This window comes from Thyridium curvatum (genome assembly GCF_004353045.1).
Source record: "Thyridium curvatum strain D216 chromosome Unknown NODE_29_length_410198_cov_82.451705, whole genome shotgun sequence".
NCBI classification, from domain to species: Eukaryota; Fungi; Ascomycota; class Sordariomycetes; order Thyridiales; family Thyridiaceae; genus Thyridium; species Thyridium curvatum.
Genome location: NW_022156784.1, coordinates 118379 through 137569, shown reverse-complemented (window position 1 = coordinate 137569; position 19191 = coordinate 118379). Strand labels below are relative to the sequence as shown.

The following is a 19191-nucleotide window of genomic DNA, read 5'->3' as shown; positions in this document are numbered from 1 at the left end:
CCGGTCCTGGATCTGCCCGAGATCTTTTTGTCACCGCGAAGCAAGGCAGATGCCGATCTCTCTTCTCTTGAGACCGAAGGGATGTTTTATAGAGAGGGTCACAGGGCGAGTGCTATCGGGCACCTGGGCAGTCGGGCATTTCGTGCTTTTTTTTTTCAGGATTCCCCAAACGATTCCCATAGATGGGATGATGGTGCGGTTGGCAGGGATCATCATTTCGTTGCGCAACACCAAAAGTGAAGCATTTAGACGGCGCTGGGTAGCGAAAAGGAAATGCGATGACAGCACCACATTTCAGTATCCATGCTCTCCCTTTCGTGATGATGCTGCGTTCCACTTCATATGCTGGCCCAGGGAGGGAGTGAGCCCCCCCCCCCGGTAGATGCAGACATGTTCAGATTCGTTCATACAGAGAGTAGATACATATATAGATATAGTACAGACTTTCTTGATCCAGGTCCAGCTCTCTCTCTCCTTCCCTTTGCACTGGTCCCCACGTACTTTGGTTAGTTAGGTTCACGTCACCTCGTCCTTCCTCCGGGTGCACACCTACCTCGAGGCCCCGCGCGCGCAGCTCCTCGCCGACCCGGCGCTCCATGGCCTCGGCCCGGCGCAGAGCCCACCACGTGGCCCGGGGCGCGAGGACGGCGCGCACGGCGGCGTCCTGGTGCAGCAGCAGGACCAGGGCGCGCGCGTCGCCCGCCAGCATCAGGGGGAGAGACTCGCTGAAGCAGAGCAGGGGGGAGGACAGGATGTAGCTCTCCACGTCGGCCCAGGGGAATGATCCTGATGATGGTAGTGGTGATGATGATCCTTGCCCCTCGGACTGGGGGAGGTGCGCGCCGAGCTCGGTCAGCACGGCTACGCGGGTCGCCACGCGCTCGAAGGCGCCGCGCTGGAGGAGCAGGCCGGCGCTGGCGCTGTCGCTGTCGCTGTCCTCGCCGTCGGCGCTGGGGGGCAGGGACAGGCTGCTGAGGAAGACGTCCGACACGGCCGGGTCCAGCGCGCGCAGGGAGCTCGTGTTCCACACGGTGTAGGCGCCGACGCTGGGCGGCGGCGGCGGCGTGGGGCTCACTTCCTCCTCCTCCTCCTTCGCTGCCAAAGCCTTGCTGTTCCTGCTCCTGCTTCTGCTTCTGTCGCGCGCGTACCGCGGGTCGTCCCACAGCGCCGCCAGCCGCCGGGCCGTGCGCCGCCAGCGCCCGCCGCGGGCGTCGCAGAGCTGCTCGACGACGCGGCAGTCGCCGAAGACGTTGACGCGGGAGAAGGCTCCGCCGCCGGTGCCACTGCTGCTGCTGCTGCTGCGGGTGCGGGTGGGCAGCGAGGCCGCAAAGTGCCGCCAGGCGGAGAGGAAGATCTGCCGGGCGCCCGTGGCGAGCAGGAAGGGGCTCGTCGGGTCCGGGGCGGCGGACCAGGTGGCGTAGTAGACGAGGACGGCGGTGGCCATGAGGGCGTCGGTGTCGGCGTCGGCGTCGGCGGGGCCGATGGTCGCGGTGGCGGCGGCGGCGGCGGCGGCGGCGGCGAGGCGGTGGCGGAAGGCCGAGGTCGCCTGCGAGAGGTGGGAGAGGGAGGCCTGGGCGTAGTGCGGACTTGAAGGGTGCAGGGTGGAGAGGTGGGAGGCTGAGACGGAGAGGAGGGCGTTGAGGAGGTACTCTTTCTGTTGGCTCGTGTGTCAGAGGCTGGAACGAAGGGGGGGGGGGGGGGGGAGCGTGCGTACGGTGCGTACGTACCTGGACAGCTTGCGGGAGGATAGCCTCCCATGATATCTGGGGGTAGCTCAGGGTCGGGGCCGTGTGCTGGACGAAGTGGTAGAAGAGCTCCATGTGCAGCATGTTGACCGGCGCGTCTGGGTGTGGACCGGCGCTGGGAGACGGGCTGCCGTGGTCGAGGTGGACGTCTTCCGTGCCGGCTTCCGGGATGGAGAGGATCTTCTTGGCCGCTACCCTGGGCCGTGTACATGTTTCGCCTCTCTTGATGCAGTGTCCACAAGGCGACTTTTCGTCACACTGATGATATGTCATTTGCAGGAGTCCAGAGGCGGGGCCTTTGGCATCGGCAGACGACATAGAAGGAAGGGCCTGGGGAACCGTACCTTGACCTTTCGCCTTTTGCACATGAGCTAGTATGAAGACTCGCTCAGCATCTCGTGCCAATTTCACAAGCAGAGCTCACAGAGACAGACGTACGCATCCATTCCTCGACTTGCGATGGGCTCTCTTCTTGCGGGTCTCTATCGTGACGGACGGCCACACCCCTTCGACCATGGGCTCGTCACCATCCTGGGTGAAGACGAGAAAGTTGTTGGCAAATGCGTTGCCCGCCGACAGGCCCATCTCATTTGCAGTGAAGGCCATGGCATGTTCAGTTCATCAGAGGCTGTGGGGAGGTGGCGTGCCCATGTGGGAAATGCCCCAAGTTCAAGTCGCCGGAGGCACGGCGCCAGGGATCAGTGGCGGCGGGAATAGCTCCGCTAATCGCCGCGAAGGAACTTGGAGTGGTTCTCCTACTATCGCTCAGCAATTGCGACGTTTGGGCATCTCGGCCGAAGAAAGGCCTTTTCACGGGAGCTGCTCCGCTCCCGTCATTGCCTTCTCCTGGAGGCGATGCAGAGATGTCAAGCAAGACGAAGCGCTGAGTCACTTTCTTCCGAGACCGTGTCGCCTCCGCGGATGGTACCGGGTCGTTCAGTTTCCATGGGCCTTTTCGGGGGCCTGGGTGTGGGCTTTCCGATGCCTCCGGGCAGCTGTCGGCGTCGCTGTTTGTGCCTGTCCCGTCTGACGGCATTGCCTTGAGCGATGTTGTACTAGACTACATAATCAATTGCGTCGTCGGAACATGGATGGGTATTCCCTCGTGCAGCTGGCTGCTGCATAGCGCACTGCTTGCTAATTCATGCGAACTGTTGTTTCGGAATAGTAGCAGCCTGCAGGGAAGACAGTGCATAACATCCCGGGCAGTGTTGCATTATTCAATCGTGCTATAGGAGGAAATCGAGATGGCCATGATCTGTCAAGTCTCTTTTCTCAAATTTCCCGTAGTTGCCTTTCCTCTCATCTATGCTTGTTTTTGGGAGGCATCGACCATCCTCCATAGACTCTAATTCTCGAAACTGTGTGCGCGATGAAACGATTCAGTCAGGGTCTGCTTGGTCTTTGGCTCGCTCTTCTTCCATGTGCCAGGGCCTGGAACCATGTTTCGGTCGACGCGCTTCCACGAGCGTTTCAAGACAACGACCTGACCCTAGTTGCTTGTAAGAATCGATCTCAAAATATACAAGAAAGTAGAAAAGGTCATACTGACATAAGCATGTTGAATAGTCATTGCCGTGAGTTTAAATTATATTCCTGCTCTCGGTCCCACGGCTGACCAGGTGCCCTGCCAATGGTGAATCCTCGTGCCACAGCCAGATAGGTCAGTACGGTCACATTCCCGCACACAAGAAATCCGCACCGGGGTATCTGACATGCAGTAACCTGGAAGTGAGAAATGCAAATCCCTCGAGCCAGCCTGGGAGGATGCCGCATCGGCAGAAGCCCCAGGCGCACTGCTGAGCGTCCAATGCGGCGTCGACTCGCCCGGTTGTGACGAGTATGCCACCAAGGAGTATCCAACTATACGGCTCTTCCAGAAAGACAAGCCAAGCACAGTCTACCAGGGCCCTCGCCGCGCCTCTTCGTGGGTGTCCTCTCCCCCCCTCCTCCATCTTCGTTGCGTTCTCGCTTACAACGTCCCACCTAAGCATCCGGAACTTCCTCGCCCGCCACCGACGGCCGGTCGTGTCGCAAGTCAAAGCGGAGGACCTCGAAGCGTTCCGAGAGCTCGACGGCGACGCCGTGGTGATCGCCTACCTGTCGGGCCCAGACGACGAGGCAGCCGGGGTCTTCGCAGAGGTGGCGGCCCGCCACCGGCACGAGTTCACCTTCGGCACCGTCACGGACCCGGCCGTCCTGGAAGCCGAGGGCGTATCGCCCCCGCACATCGCCTGCCACCGGCCCGGCGACGGCGAGGCCAAGGCCGCGAGCTGGTCCGGCGACGCAGACGGCCTCGAGAGGGCCGTGCTCGAGGCGTCGCGGCCCTTTGTCAGCGACTTCACCCCCCTCACGGAGCAGCGCCTGCTAGACGTACGTCTCGTCCCCTTGCCCGCCTTGCCCGCCTTGATTCCCCACCAAAGAAAAAAGAAAGAGCCGAACCACCCACTGATCCTTTTCCCGACAGCGCGGCTGGCCCATGGTCTACCTCCTCTCCCCGACGGAGGACGGCCGCGCCGCCCTGCGCGCCGCCCTCCTCCGCTTCGCCCGCAGCTACCACGACTCGCTGACGGCCGTGCTCGTCGACCCGGCCGACTACCCGGACCTCCCCCGCAAGCTGGGCCTCGACCCGGCCCGGCACGGCTGGCCCGCCGGCGCCGTGCACCAGCTGTCCAGGGACCGCGTGTACCCGTACCCGCCCGGCCGCGCCCTCGACTCGCAGTCGGTCCAGCGGTGGGGGCTCGACGTGTACCAGGGCCGGGTCAAGCCGTGGACTCCGCCCGGCGTCACGACGAGCTACGACGACCTCGGCCCCCAGCGCGTGGCCACGCGGCGCCTGTCCGTCGCGAGCGGGTGGCCGGGCGTCAAGGTCAAGGTTGCGGGGCATGACGAGCTGTAGTTGAGATGGGGATTGAAAGGGGGGGGGAGGGGGACGAAGAAGGTAGTTTTGATTCAAGTATTAGAAAAAATGTTATTAGATGTCTATCAGTAAAGGGGGGCCGTAGCCTCGTCCCTAGCTCATTTGATGATGTGCTGTTCTTTTCCCCAGAGGATCTCCTGTATAATAACCCAGTAAACAAAAGAAACCCATGATCCGTATGTAACCCCCAAGAGAACCCCATCCCGTCTATTTAGTAATGCAACTGAACTGATGATTTCCCTTTCATATTCCCCCCCAATTATGCGTGGCGGTGCAAAAACCATACACTCTTTTTATATATCAAGACAATGCCAGAGAAAATATTCGCTGCAAGCCAGAACACTTCTTCTCCTTCTCCTTTATTTCTTCAAGCTGCGTCTTGCGACTCGCGAGTCTTCTCGCGGTTGAAGATGGAGTGGCTCCGCCGGACGGACTGGCTGCGCCGGCGCGAGCTGCTCCGGGCGCGCGCCACGGCCTCCGAGTGGCGCCGCTCGCGCGCCGCCGTCCGCGTGCGCTCCACCTCGAGCACGGCCTCGTCCTCGTCGATCTCCTCGTGCACGGTGCGCATGCGCTGCAGCACGTCGGCGGCCTCGGCGGCGAAGGCGCACTTGGCGCGCACGCGAGAGCCGTAGATGTAGAAGAGGACGGGGAAGGGCACGCAGGCGAGCGCGAGGAAGGCCGGGATCGACGAGGCCCAGTGCAGGCCCAGGTTCTGGTACATGTGCGTCGTGAAGAGCGGGAAGGCGGCGCCGAAGAGGGACCGCAGGACCGAGTTGGCGGCCAGGACCGAGGCGGCGAAGATGACGTACGAGTCGACGAGGTAGTTCATGAGCGCGAGGAAGACGAGGACGATGCCAAAGGAGAAGAAGGACGAGCCGATGATGGAGACGATCCAGTGGACCGACGGGCCGTTGGTCCAGGCGAACCAGAAGAGGCCGACGGGGATGAAGAAAGAGCCGATGATGGCGGGGGGGAGGCGGGCCTCAGGGGGCGCGAAGCCCTTGTGCTTGGCCGAGACGGCCTGGTAGCGCTTGTTGTCGTACATAAAGTACGTGACGCCAAACATCATGCCGACGGCGATGCCGATAAAGGCCAGGCCGCCGATGCCTGGGCTCCAGCCCCGGGCCTGCTGGAAGACGATGGGGAAGGCCGGGAACATCATGTACAAGGTGCCGTAAACGATGGCCATGTAGATGGACAGCAGGCTGACAATCGGCTCGCTGAAGAGAAGGATCCAGGGCCGCGACAGGGCGATCTTGAACTGATGGACCATGCTCTTGCGCGGCTGGTGCAGGTCGAGCTTGGCCACGTAGACCTTGCTCGTCATGTGGCTGAGCTTGTCGGCCCGGCGGCGCATCAGGACGGGCGCAAAGGTCTCGGGAACCCAAAGCGAGATGATGATCCAGATGACACCGGTGAAAATGGCCATCAAGCCCTCAACCCATCGCCATCCCGCAGCTTCACCCAAGAAACCTCCGGCAATGGGGCCGATGGCGGGGCCCAGGAAGGGGGCCGCGGCAAAGATGGCAGTAGCGAGACCACGCTCGTCGGCTGAGAACATGTCGGCAATGACGCCGCCAGCATTGGTCAGGGGCGACGAGCCAAAGGAGCCAGCGAAGAATCGAAGAATCATCAGGGTCGCGATGTTTTGCGCGCCGGCAGCGCCGGCGTTGAACGCGGTGAGCAATCCAAAAGTGATGAAGAAGAGGCGTTGACGGCCGAAGAATTCTGCAGACACGCTTTGTTAGCCAGACAAACCCGCGAAGCTATGAGGAAAGCAGAAAAAGTAAAGAGACATACCACTGAAGGGCGCCCAAATCAATGGACCAATGGCGAAGCCAAGGACGAATAGCGAGACTCCAAGGATGGAAACTTCGCTGGAGATGTGGAAGTACAGGATGATTTCCCGGACGCCGCCGGAATAGGCGGAACTGACGAAAGTGACGGCCAGAGTCGCAAACGCTTGGAGGATGGTGATCGCCCACTTCTTCCAGCGAGGAAAGTTGAAGGGGTTGTGGGGATCATCCGGTATCCATTCCACGACGTAGGGCGACTCGGACGTGCCATGGCCCGAGTACTTGTAGTTCTGAACATCGGGCGTGATTTGACCTGGCTCGAAGACGAGCTGCCAGTGGCTGACCTTTGTGGTATGTGCTTGCTTCCGTGGTGCCGGGACGTCTGCGGCAGTTGGGACCGTGTGCAAGGCCTGAGCCCGGTCTGTTGCCGTCACGGACGAATGTGACGAGATGCTCGACGTGTCCGAGTCGACAGCTAGCGGCGTTTCGACCCGGGGCTGCTCGTCAGCTGGCGAGACTTCCTTTTCTTGTTCAGAAGCCATAACGTTGACTTTTCCGGTAATGCAGGTTTGTATTAGCGCTGGTGGTGTCGTCGACAGCGGCCTGTTCGGTCTGCAGGTCTGGCTGGCGTGGCTAAAGTCGACTTTATTTATCTGGACAGGCTTTCACACATGCTTTTGACAGATGAGTGGCACCCTAGCTGATATATAGTGACAAGGGCCACTTGGGTGTGGCATCCCCCTCTCCCTTTCTGATTCATGATGAAATCGGGTCTCTTGTTATGACCGGTTTCCGTGCCCCCCCGTAAAGGACATAAGAGCGGGACTAAGACTAGTCACTCCGACGACAATGTTCGTCGTAAAAATGCATGTACCCACCAGGCTACGTAGGTACGCTGGGTCCTCCGTTGCTGAGTGGACATTGCGGTCGGGGCCGGATCTGCGGCTCAGTGGCACTCCGTCTTATCTGTGACGCAATCCGCAGAAAGGCACAGCAACAGCATGGGATTGGTAAGTTCTCTCGGGGTCCATCTCAGGTTGATAATCGAGCTCATGACTCCGTCGGACATAAAGCGCTGGTGCGAACATCATTGGAGGGATGGCTGCTGTACACAGCTATGACTTCACGACCTTCTGGTTGGGTCCAGTGAAGGCCAGCTTTTTTCTCGGCCGGGAACACAAGGGTACCATGCCGGCTGGGCCGATGAGGCGAAGCGTATTTGTGGATCCGTCGAGCGAGATTCATACGGTTCCAAGTCCAAATCTAGTAAGTTTTCTGAGCCTCGGTCGCCTTTTGCTTTCAAGACTGCCTTCAAACTCTAATACGGGGCGGCGATCGGTAGCAGCTTAGCCCCGACTTGAAAGACCCGCGTGGATGGATCCTTGCTGATAAGCACACTTTTCGCACTTTTGGACTGCCGACCTCAACGGTACTTTTGGCTCCAGGCGTCCGACGGATTTAGGAACAATCCAGTGAGTCCAGTAAGAACACGCCTTCTGACTCTATCTTGCATCATGTATGGTAGCTTTTGAAGGATGGACATGTATGGGAGTGTGTCAGAGACCGGAGATGAATTGATCTGCTTCTCAGGGCGTCGTCCATTCTGGCCGAGGCATATCCAAAGAAGGGGGAGGAAAATATCGATTTCAACCACGTGGAAGTTCCAGCCAGCGATAAAAATTGCACATCTGTGGTGCCCGGTGATGCCAAGATCCCAAAACCCATGGAGGCCGTTCGATTTCGGTGCCAGGCAGGCATTCTGATAAGATGGACCCTCTAAATAAGGTCCCTGCTAGAAGCTTGTTGTGTGCTGCTGGGCTCGCGTTTTGTCCTAGCACGAGATGACGAGAGCCGAGGCACGGTGGCACGGAACTTATTGAGCCCCATCTTCCGTCTTTGTCAGCTTTTCCGTGGAATTTAGCGATATGAGCGCTTCTAGATTTTTCGACCCTTCCTTGTACATATGTGGGTTTTCAGTCGTCGAAACCGCTCCACTCGTCGTCCGAATCCTTGTCCGACAGGTCGGCCTTGTTCTCAGGGTGCGCACTGTCATTGACGGTACCATCCGCAGCCATGTGGCTCCGGCGCCTTCTACTTGTAGGGCTCTGGACCGCGGCCCCGTCGCGGACGAACGCTGCAACGAAGAAGCCCATGACACCGCGGCCGTCGTCTTTGTAAGCACGTATACACGCGTCTGCGATGGTCTTGTCGTAGCCAGGAGCCGGGTTCTCTGCAAGGCCTCGAACTGGCCAGGATTTCATTCCTTCCACTTGATCCTCGCGTCGGAGAATCTGCCACCCTCTCTCCTGGGCAATGTCTGACCGGAGCGCCTGGAGGACAACATTCTCATTCTCCTCCGCGTGGACCGAGCATGTCGAATACGTGATTCTCTGCGCACTCGGGAATTTGAAAGCATGGAGCAACAGGGTCAACTGAAAAGAGGACAGCGCCTTCAGCCTTGCCTGGAGATCTTTCTCGGAGCCGACGACCGTCGTGTTTCCGTCATCGTCGACAAGTACATTGGCTTCGCTCTCAGGGTCCTTCCGTTTGCGCTTGCGGCTATCCTGTGCAGCTTTCTTGCCGGCCGCCTCTGGCTTGCCGGGGAGATGGAGCTCCGGCATGTCGTCCCGGCCGACGATACCGCTTCCCGAGCAACTTGGATCTAGCAGCAAAGCGCCAACGTTCTTATACAGCTCAGAATCTGGATCCGTCCTCAGAAAGTCATGTCCCAAGTTGAGGCTTGTAAAGTCGTGGGAGCCTGCCAGCCTGACCATCTTCTCCAGTGTCTTGGCACGCGTCTGATCTTTCTCGAATGCTATGACCTGTTGAGCTGGTCTACCTGCCTGATCAGCGCGACGCGAGTAGATTACTGCGGCCAGGTGCGTAGTCTTGTTGCCAGGAGCAGCGCATGAGTCGATGACGTCGCCGTCGTCTGGGCTCGGATCGAGAAGGTAGGCCGGGAAGCACGATGCTTTGTCTTGCAGAATGATGGCGCCAGATTTGTAAGCCTGGCTCTTGGAGAAGTCGGTCCGCGGAGACACGGCCACGAGGTTTGGGATGTGCTCATCGACGTAGAGTCTGTCGGTCGCCCTGACCAAGACCTCCTGGATGGTGGCTACTCTCTCAAAGCTTGCAAAGGTAGTCTCGAGCTGTTCCTGCAGCGACGACTTCAATGCATTGACTCGGACCCAGCGGGGATGAACGGGGCTCGGGTTGTTTGAGAGTTCAACCTGCTCCCTCAGCGCATCCACAGTAGAGCATTTCCTCCGTAGGCGTGAACGGGTAAAATCTGACGCGATCCTTGCCTTGTGCCGTTCAACGGAAAGCCTCAATCCGTGTGAGGAGGGGAGAGCGATGCCCTTCTTCGCCAATAGGAAGTCATGGACCAGCAACAGGGCTAGTACCGGGGTGAGCTGGAGGCGAGTATCAACAAGTTGCCTGACAGAGCCCAGCTTTCAATTGATGGGGGGATCTTACCTTCTTCTCGTCTTTGAGCAGTTGTGAATTGTCGATGACCTCCTTGAGGACTGGACTCCACTTGCACGTCTCGAGAGCGAGAGCATAGACCTGGGCGGGAGGAGACGTTAAATCCTTGCGGCCAAAGACCTTGGTCTTGAGGCTTCCGCCGTGGGACGCCGGCTCGGATAGGATGCCGGCGGTCTCATGATACAGAGCCATGACGTTTGGGGAGCGGCTTTTACGTGGCTATCGCATGTTTTTTTTTTTGTTTTTGGGTAGCAGTCTGCCGAGTGTGGGTGGTGGTGCAGAGCTGCTCCTGTTACTTGGCTGTTGGTGTTCATTCATTTGTCTAACTATGTGAAGGCTTTTTTTCCATGCTTGCCGGGTTTGCTTCTCCCTACCTATCTCGTTTAGGGCAAGTGCCGGCTCTTGCAACTGAAAAATGGCAGGGGCGGCACACCACCTACCTCCCTGTAATCCACAATGAAATCCCCTAAAACCTTCAAACCTCTTTGGTCGCAACGGCCCTAATTTCGCAACGATAAAGAACTCCAGTTACCTTGGTAGCTACAGAACCTCGGCCTCATGCAGCGAAAAGGCACTGAACTTCTTACTTTATGGAACAAAGATATCCTATTCTCTTCTTCTGAAAAGAGGCAGTTACTAATTATCATTGATGACCAGGTACCCAGAATCCTCATTAAATAAGACCAGACATAACTACGTCGTGACCAAACTGGAAGGAGGGAGCAAATTATCATAGAAAGCAAAACACACTTCGCGACCTAAAGCAAAGAAATCAAATCATAGGTAGAACACACACCCCCAATGGCCCAAAAGGCACAGTCATGGCACCTCAGAGCGAGCCCAGATCCCACTCAGCCCGGCCGAAGACCAGGTGGTGACACAACCTGCAAGTACAAGTAAGAAAAAGAGAGGTCCATTCCCCCATTCTGTGCCCGCTTCCTTCACAGGGAAAAAAAAAAAAAAGAATTCAGGAGCCCAGACCGCCGCTCGAGAACATGAGGCGGGCCATCTCGGCCGTCATGACCAGGTTCTTCTGGTGGCTCTCGTCGCGCGCCTCGTTGAGCGCGACGCGCGCCCGCGTCGCCCGGCCCGCCGGCGGCACCACGCCGGCCCCGGCCCCGGGCTCGTCCAGGCCCAGGATGCCGTTGATCTGCCGCGCGGTGCCGGCGGCCACGTTGCTCTCGACCTCGAGCACGTTGGGCGCCGGGGCGGTCGGCGACGACGACGACGACGCCGCTTCGGCCGCCGCGGTCCTCCACTGCCGTCCGGAGCCGCCGCCTTCCCCGAGCAGCGGCCCGTCGGCGCCGGCAGGGACCGTGTCGGCAAAGTTGTCGCCGCGGCGGGACTGGATGAAGGCGTAGAAGGGCGGCGGGCCGCCGGCGCCGGCACCGGCACCGGCACCGGCACCGGCACCAGCACCAGCACCAGCACCAGCACCAGCACCAGCACCAGCCGTGCGAGATGCCGGGATTAAGGCGTTGCCGGCGGCCTGGCCCTGGCCCTGGCCCTGGCCCTGGCGCTCGCCACCAAAGCCGGGCATCTGGCGGCTGTTGCTCATGGAGAAGAGGTTGGAGCTAAGAAAGTCGTCCACCATCTGGACGCGGCGCGCGGACGGCTCAGCCGGTGCCGGCGGCGTGGTGGTGGAGAATGCGGGGCACGTCTCCGAGGAGTCGGTTTCTCTGGAGGGGAGCGCACAAGGCATGGTCAGAACAGGCGCACAGTGAGAACTTTTGATGTGTCTTGTGTGTATGTGTGTATTGATGGTGTGTGGATGAGGGATAGAGAGAGAGAGCGAGAGAGCGAAGAGTGAGAGTGAGAGAGGAAGAGACAGAGAGAGAGAGAAGGTTGGAGGTGGGTGGTGTCTCTTGATCGGAGGGGAGAGATGAGGCCGGAGGAGACATATATATACACAAAAGCAGATGCCCGCCGCCGAATAACACGGAAGGGAAGCAAGACAACTCCCACGCTAGGAATCGAGATTGACAAACTCTCCGCGTGAGGGGGGTAGAGTGCATAGAACCTAGTCGACAAACATGTTTGTTGGCAAAGCAAGGCTCCGAGAGCTGAAGGGACATGCTGCTTTCCAGCACGCCCAAGAAAAGAAAGCATGGAGTTCCAGATCATCCCCCTTCTGCACGCACTCGGCCTATTCCGTCGACCAGGGCTTGAAACTTGTCCTATCGGATGCAACGAGGAGGTCGCCCGCCTGCGCCAGCTCTGCATGATGCTGCACACTTCCCATAGGTCGCCCGCTGGCCTCTCACAGCTCGAGCTGGCCGCATCAGGCGCGACTCTGGGCGGGTATCACGGCAGGCCCTAAATTATATTTGCCAAGACTGGGTTGGAGGAGGCCAGGCCCGGGCCTCTCTCCAGGCCAGAGAGTGGCTCCAGCGGCTATGAGGCGCGCTTACACAGAGGTGTTTCTGGTTCTCCATAACTACGGAGTAGTTATTTCTCCTCGATAATGGGCTCGTGCTTGTTGGCTCCAACATGCAGTTTCTCAGATGCTCCCAAAACGCCCTTGGACTTCTCTTGAGAGACCTGGACGGTGACGAAGGGACGATCTCAGCAGCACACTCCCGAGACCTTCATCCGCATTGTCCGGGCCGCGCCCCTGCAAGAGTGACGAGATCATCACCGCATTACTGGTCCATTTTGAAGCCGGTGAAGATAAAAAGCAAGCTGGCATGAGAGTGATGATAAGGATCGTCGATCCCATAGAATCGAAGACAAAACACCAATCAGGATGCCCCGGATCTCCCGAGCTTTATTGGTTTTCTTGACCATGGAATTGTCACTGGTGATAGTGTGCATTTTCCTGCAGTGATCCGGGGCTTGTCTCACTTGCTTCGAAGGGCTGGAGGTGAACAAGTTCCGGCCAAAGAAAAAGAAAAGTTCTTTTCATGTAAGGCGTTGTAACCCCTCATTTTGAACACTTCAGCCGCTGGAAGCACAGTTGTTCCCAAGGACACACTTCAGCATCTCGAAGGTCAGTCTAGCAGACTGGCCATTCACCTTCTCCCAGATCGAACTCGCCTCTGCAAGAGCGAGTCGGATCAAAACAAAGCATTGGTAACAAAGTGCTGGTGCTTGCAGCCAGATCTTCCAGTACCTTACACAAGCAGGCATCCCCCATGCCACCCTCCCTTTCACCATTCAAGTCACATTAGGCACGAAGTGAGCGAGTCGACAGATGTCTGACACGTAAAAAAGTATTTGTCTATTGTCCAAAAGAAGAAAAATATCCTCCCTCTACAACCGGGGAAGCTGAGGGCCGTGGGTGTCAATGCACCGCAATGGCCAGACCCTCAGGGAGAATCGAAAGTTGGTGGTGGTAGAAAGGTAGGTAGGTACCTAATGCAACAGAAGAAAAGAAGGTAAAAAGGTAGGGGAAAAAATACACATGGGTCTGGAGAAGGGAACGTGTCTAGTTGGCAACAAACGGTTAAAATACCCGCCCTTCTTGCCAATGCAGAGGAACTGAAAAAAAAGAAACAAGTGACTTGCTCCGGTCCGTCATGACAGTCGTGTCGGTCGCAGCACTGATGCTGCCAGTGAAGGCGCCTGGATAACCAAAAAATACAGCGACTACCTTAGGGTCGTGGTCCACATTCTCCCCCAAAATATCAGCAGGAGGACACATCTCTCGAGAGAACGAGGACAGGCTACTTCCGCAGGCGCATCGAGAAGGGCTGCTTGCGGTGGTGCAGGACATGATCATGCAGGTGGCGCGCCCGCTTCTGCTGCTGCTGCGCCGCCTCCGCCGCCGCCGCCTCGCTCACCGTGCCGTCCTTGGAGAAGACGGTGAGCGAGAGGCTGCCGCCGCACGTGTCCTGGGCGTCGCCCGCGCACGCCATGTTGCACGCGCCGGCGTCGATCGCCTGCGAGCCCTCGAGCCGGTCGCCGCAGAAGCACTGCCCGCCGTACTCGGTGCCCGCGACGGCAAAGCTCCGCGACTGGCAGTACTTGACGCACTTGTCGTTGGTCATGGGCCCGAGGTTGGGCAGGCGCGCGCCGCGGAGGACGCGGTCGCGCGTGTCCTTGTAGCAGCCGACGTGCTTCCAGCCGGCGACGTCTGCGACGGCGGCGGCGGCGGAGCTTGCGGACGAGGTAGGGACGGGGGTGCCGTCATCGTAAACCGTGGCCGTCACCCACACAGTCTCGGTCTCCCAGACGGTGGTCACCTTGCGCTGGCCGGCGGCATCGGTCGTGGTCACGACCTTGGCAGTAGTGATGACTGGGGCCGGGGCCTTGGAGACAGTGGCACTGACTTCGTTGTTGGGAGTGTCGGAGACAGCAACGGCAGGAGACTTGGAAGAGCTCGGCTTGCTGTCAGGCGAAGCGGGCTGAGCCGAGGGGGAAGAGGCCTTGGAAGAGGCAGGAGGGGCAGCCTTGGATGGGGCGGCTGACTGAGCGGCAGAGCTGCTGCCGGATGAGCCACCGGAAGAGCCGCCAGACGAACCACCAGGAGCAGGAGGCATGGTGCCGACAGTGCCACCATACTGCAGGCCGCCGAGAGGGTTGTTACCGGGCAGCTTGGCCAGGACACCGTCGATCTGCTCGGGGCTAGGGTTGGCCAGCTTGCAGTTCTTGCTCTTCTCCTTGTCGTTCAGACCCTTGAGGAGCTTGGGGCACTTGTCCATACCCTGGTCGCCGGCATCGCAGGTGTCAATGATGGTCTGGAGGACATCAGTGTCCCAGGCGGCAAGGAAGTCACCGTGGAGAGAGTAGCCAGAAACGTCCCCGTTGGCCCAGATGAAGGGCTGCGAGGTGCCGTCGTGGGCCCAGCGGTCCTTGAAGAGAGGGGTGTTCCAGTACATCTCGTAGAACAAGTGCGGGACGTGCTTGAAGCCAGGAGGGCAGTCCTCCTTGCCACCTTTGTGGGTCGGGAAGACCATGTTGTTCTTGAAGTCGTCAAGAGCCTTGGACGGGTCGTAGCAGGAAGGGAAGTGGAGGTCGGCTCGGAGGGGCGAGGCATAGCCGTCACACTCGATGAAGGGGAAGCCGACTCCGGCGCCGGCGTTGTTCGAGTCCTGGATGCCGGCCTTGGTGCCGTCGGATCCTTCTGGCCAGGCGCGCTGGTTCTTGTCCTTGTGGGGGCAGACAAGCTGGGCGGGCTGGATGGTTCCCTTGGATGGGTCGAGGTTCAGGTCTCCTGAGGCCGGAGGTGTCCTCTTCATGGCGTCGCCACTGACCATCTGGAGCCCTGGCGGGAAAGCCTCGATCTTGTCATTGGTGCCCTCAAAACTGTCGAGCAGTGTCAGCAAAGGACTCCCATGAGCCAAGAGAGCTTGAATACAGAGATGGAGGAATAACTTACAAGTAGTAGACGTTCATGTAGAACAGGGGGACAGGCTCGAAAGAGTTGTTCTTCACGTCGTGGAAGTACAGCTTGGGCATCCAGTAGGCGCTGTTGTCTCCGGCAATCATGGCCGTGCTGCACTCGGACTTCATCATGGTCGCGCCGGTGGCCGAGTTGCCAAAGTTACCGCCTCCCTGGACGGTGTGAACGTGGCCCGAGACCTGACCCGGCGAGACGATGGGGTCAGAACGACCCTCAGTCAAGGGCCCGTCGCCTTGGAAGCGGAGCACGGCAAAGGTGCGGCCATCCTTGGCTGCAGCGGCAGCAACGAGAGCCGCGAGGACGGCTGAGTAGCGCATGTTGTTGGTGTTACTTGGAGCTGGAGATGAGATCTTGTCAAGCAGATGATGTATCGGGATGTGAGTAGGTCGGGTAATGAATTGTAACAGCCTGTCACTAGGACGTGCTGGCAGAAAGGATGTCTGTAAGAATGGATGCTGATGCCTGAGCAGCGAGAAAAGAACGTATCACCAAGGACGATGATGGCGATGATGATCGAAGAGGGGTGCTATATCGTCAAGACGACAGCAGCTCCGGCAGATATATACCTCGGGAGGAGGCAAGAGAGTGCAACAAACACAGAATGTTTTCCAGAAACGAAGGACAGTGTGTGCTCAGCAGCGTCATATAAGAAAGGAGTGTGTTGGAAGGCTAAGGAGCGGCTGGGAGAGGCAAGAAGAGAGGCAAGAGACCCAAAAGCGGCAGGGTGAGGGTGTAGAGAAGGAAAAGATGTCTCTAAGACATGGTGTGGAAGAGGTTTGTCCGGGTCTTAAGGCACGCGGTCGAGTTCCAGTGCATCACTAGCACAGAGTAGAACGTGTGAAGACCACGATGGAAGATCCCAGCATGCAAGTGCATGCTCGCAGGGGGGGTGTGAGGTGTGAGCCATCGGTTAAGGGGCCGAGAGAAGTGGATGCAGCCAGCACCACTAGGTGCCGCATCTGTGGGCTCTGCGGCGCACACCGGACGTTGGATGATCAACCTACCTCGCCGTAGAATGAAGGGAGGGCGTGCCCAGGAGGCACGGACTTGTCGTGAACCCAACAAGAGCCCCAGCAGAGCAGGTTGACACCCGGTCAGTCAAGCTAGCTAGGCACAAAGTAGGTAGTTAGTCTGGCACAGCACCAGAGAGCAGACAGGGCTGGCCGGTCATGGCGTGGAGGGGGGAAACGAAACGAAACAAGACCCGGGCCAGCCACTGACAGGGACTACCCTTGTCTGCTTCTGTACAAGTACAAGCGCGCGATATCTTCTTGCTTTGGAGAGTCGACGCATTTACCTAGGTAGACATGGTCAGAGATGAGGGAATGTGACTGGGCCAGGAATGGCGTCTGATGGCGGATTTGCCATGGTCAAGTCGAGCCATGCTTGGCAAGATTCCACAAGTGACAGGCCGATTCGGAATGCAAACGAGAGTCAGAGGCGTCCGTCGAGGGACCAGGTCGGATGACTGGCTGAGAGGCTCAGTTTCTGGGCGCCTGATGATCCGCGGGTAGGCACTCGCGGTGTAGGTACAAGCAGCAAGGAAGATATCTTGGGTGCAAGAGGTGGGAAGCAGGGGGGGAGCAAATGCCCGATAGAGTTTTGCTCGTACCTGCATCATTGCAGCGTGGAGGGGATCCTCTACTGGACGGACAGGAGCTGGGAAGATGCAGGAGTCTACTGCAAGCTGCAGGTCCCTCCCTGTGATGTGTGGGTGTGTGTGTGTGTGTGTGCTCTTTTGCCAGCACAAACCACCGACGGAGTAGACCAGGATGAACAGATAAAGTACCAAAGGGAAAAACGTGCCGACTTGACTTTGGCGGGGCGGATCCCGCGAATCCTCGCCGCCTGTCTCGTCACCCATGTTTCCTGTTAGCGCGCCCGCCGTGGCGCCGTGGTCGTGGGTGGCGCTCCACCCTCCCAGCCAGGGCTGGCTTTTATTGAAATTTGGCCAAGGGGCCAGAGTGGGTGCTAGCTGTTGGTTGCATGTCTTTGACAACCCCTACCTACCTAGGTAGTTAACTTGCTAACTAAAGACCTGCTCCAGGAAGGCGTGCAAATCAACGGCAGGCTGGTCTGTCCACCTACTCCGTAGGTATGTAGTCCGCTGCACGAGTCGAGGGTCTTCGCCTCTCTCTCTCTCTCTTCTGTCATCTGTAAGATCTCCGACACGGGAGTGGCTGCGACAAATGATGTAGTTGGACCCAACAAGGCGCTGCTCACACTCGGCAGGCTATGGTCATTTGCACAGTTGGATGACTCGTGTGCCGTGGGAATATGTGATATATCCCCTCGTACGTAAAGACAGCGCCGAGATGGCTGTTGCGGAGGCTGGTGATCGCGTCATCCACAGAACCCCAAGGCTTGGTCTTACTGTAAGCATCGTGAATCCCGGCGACAGATCTCAAGCCAGTCCCATGATTCATGCAACCTGCCAAATCTGGAGATTTGGGGCCCCGTCCGCAGGAGATGACGCCCCTGGCAGTGAGTGTAGGGTACCAGGTCTCGTCGGTGAGTGCGGAGATGAGAAGTGTGATAGAACTGCATCTTTCCTCCCGAAACCCTGGCTCTCAGCTGAGGTGTACCTACAGTACCTAGTCATTTAGTTATCCGTGGTAAGAGAGGTTTCTATCCATGTGCGCTCATCCGTACTGCACTTTTCTGTGGAAATGGCAAGACGGGCGGCTGCAAAGGTTATCTGCTGATGACGCCTCTCGTGGGTTAGGTGTAGACGGCTCTGAGTTCTCCGTGTTGGTATGGGTTCCAGGTTCGGAGTGCCTCTATTGATTCCAAAATGCCATCCGTAAGAGCGACGACCTTCGAAGTAGCGGGGAAATTCAAACCTTTCCCCTACTGTGTGCTGTGCCCCCTTCAGCTTCTCCCTCAATTTGTCCTTGGACCTTGCATATACTCCATACTTTGCTCCGTCGTTCTCAGAATCCGGGCCCGCTGTTACTCGATCGCTTGGTCCCGAAGAACAGACCAGGGGCCCTGTCTGATGGCAACCAAACGGGTCGCTCCTTTTCAGCCAGCGTCGATCCCTTTGGCTCTGTTTGCTCCCCTGGCTTGCCTGGGAGGGGGGGCTTTTTGGCGTCGGCCCCTGCAGCGGGCAGAGGCTCTTGAAACGCGCTAGATCTGCTGCCAATGTCACCCCCACCGAATGTACCTGACCTACCACCTACCTAAACCACCACCTAAACGTAGGCGCCAGAATGAGAATAGAAAGGGCCGCGCGCCATGCTCTCCAGCTCTTCCGCCTGTGCATTTTTCTGGTCCAACCCACCATCCCGGGTCTCACACATCACATCACATCCCACCCGTGCCACCGACTCTGTCTGCTGTTGGGCACATGGGAGCGGGAAGGGACCTACCTAGGTAGTTATCGAAAGCTGCACATTCCGTCGTCGTCTGTTCTGGCCCTCCTTCTGCTCGCCTCGTCGCACCCGTCATGCATGCATGCTCTCTTCCCGCTCCCAGACATACATGACGAAGAGGAGGAGGAAGACAAAGCACGGCAAAGACGAACACAAAACTATGCGAGGAATAATATGTATGCAGCAAGTTGGCACATTTCTCTGTGTTCTCCACCGCCGCCTACTTTACACACCCCCGATCCCGTCGGCCACCCACGGATCTCGCTCACTCGCTCGCGCGCGGCTCACTCGAAACAACTGCTCCCCGTTCCCCCTCCGCCCCCCCCAGCTCCAGTTTTCGTTTAACTGCGTTTCCCACTAAGCAAACGGCCCAAACACTCCGTCGTTGGCTCCGCCGGCCGGACGGGCAGCGGGAAGGCCGAGGGGGTCCGATCTCTCGGCGGCGAGCAAAACCGACTAGAAAAACCGTCTCCGCTCCCTCCCTCCCCCTCCAAGAGGGTGTGCTGTTCGAGAGGTGCTACTCATG

The 19191-nt window shown here is 58.5% G+C and overlaps 6 protein-coding genes across 6 annotated transcripts; 1 reads left to right on the top strand and 5 right to left on the bottom strand.

Moving 5' to 3' along the window:
• Positions 1-394: 394 nt before the first annotated feature.
• On the bottom strand, positions 395-2351 carry E0L32_005514 (uncharacterized protein; the record flags this gene model as incomplete). The annotated part of the gene is made up of 3 exons (XM_031140044.1): positions 395-1654; positions 1728-2102; positions 2184-2351. The coding sequence occupies 3 exons, from the start codon at positions 2349-2351 to the stop codon at positions 395-397; spliced, it is 1803 nt and encodes a 600-aa protein (XP_030996029.1).
• A 766-nt stretch (positions 2352-3117) lies between these two features.
• E0L32_005513 (uncharacterized protein) lies at positions 3118-4644 on the top strand (the record flags this gene model as incomplete). Its single annotated transcript, XM_031140043.1, has 6 exons — positions 3118-3247; positions 3315-3322; positions 3401-3408; positions 3478-3672; positions 3737-4118; positions 4213-4644. 6 exons carry the CDS (start codon positions 3118-3120, stop codon positions 4642-4644), a joined length of 1155 nt encoding a protein of 384 aa, XP_030996028.1.
• Positions 4645-5032: 388 nt separating this feature from the next.
• E0L32_005512 (uncharacterized protein) lies at positions 5033-7003 on the bottom strand (the record flags this gene model as incomplete). Its single annotated transcript, XM_031140042.1, has 2 exons — positions 5033-6393; positions 6466-7003. 2 exons carry the CDS (start codon positions 7001-7003, stop codon positions 5033-5035), a joined length of 1899 nt encoding a protein of 632 aa, XP_030996027.1.
• A 1431-nt stretch (positions 7004-8434) lies between these two features.
• On the bottom strand, positions 8435-10139 carry E0L32_005511 (uncharacterized protein; the record flags this gene model as incomplete). Its single annotated transcript, XM_031140041.1, has 2 exons — positions 8435-9874; positions 9939-10139. The coding sequence occupies 2 exons, from the start codon at positions 10137-10139 to the stop codon at positions 8435-8437; spliced, it is 1641 nt and encodes a 546-aa protein (XP_030996026.1).
• Positions 10140-10914: 775 nt separating this feature from the next.
• Positions 10915-11649, bottom strand: E0L32_005510 (uncharacterized protein; the record flags this gene model as incomplete). The annotated part of the gene is made up of 1 exon (XM_031140040.1): positions 10915-11649. The coding sequence occupies one exon, from the start codon at positions 11647-11649 to the stop codon at positions 10915-10917; it is 735 nt and encodes a 244-aa protein (XP_030996025.1).
• A 1963-nt stretch (positions 11650-13612) lies between these two features.
• On the bottom strand, positions 13613-15608 carry E0L32_005509 (uncharacterized protein; the record flags this gene model as incomplete). The annotated part of the gene is made up of 2 exons (XM_031140039.1): positions 13613-15194; positions 15268-15608. 2 exons carry the CDS (start codon positions 15606-15608, stop codon positions 13613-13615), a joined length of 1923 nt encoding a protein of 640 aa, XP_030996024.1.
• Between the last annotated feature and the right edge of the window lie 3583 nt (positions 15609-19191).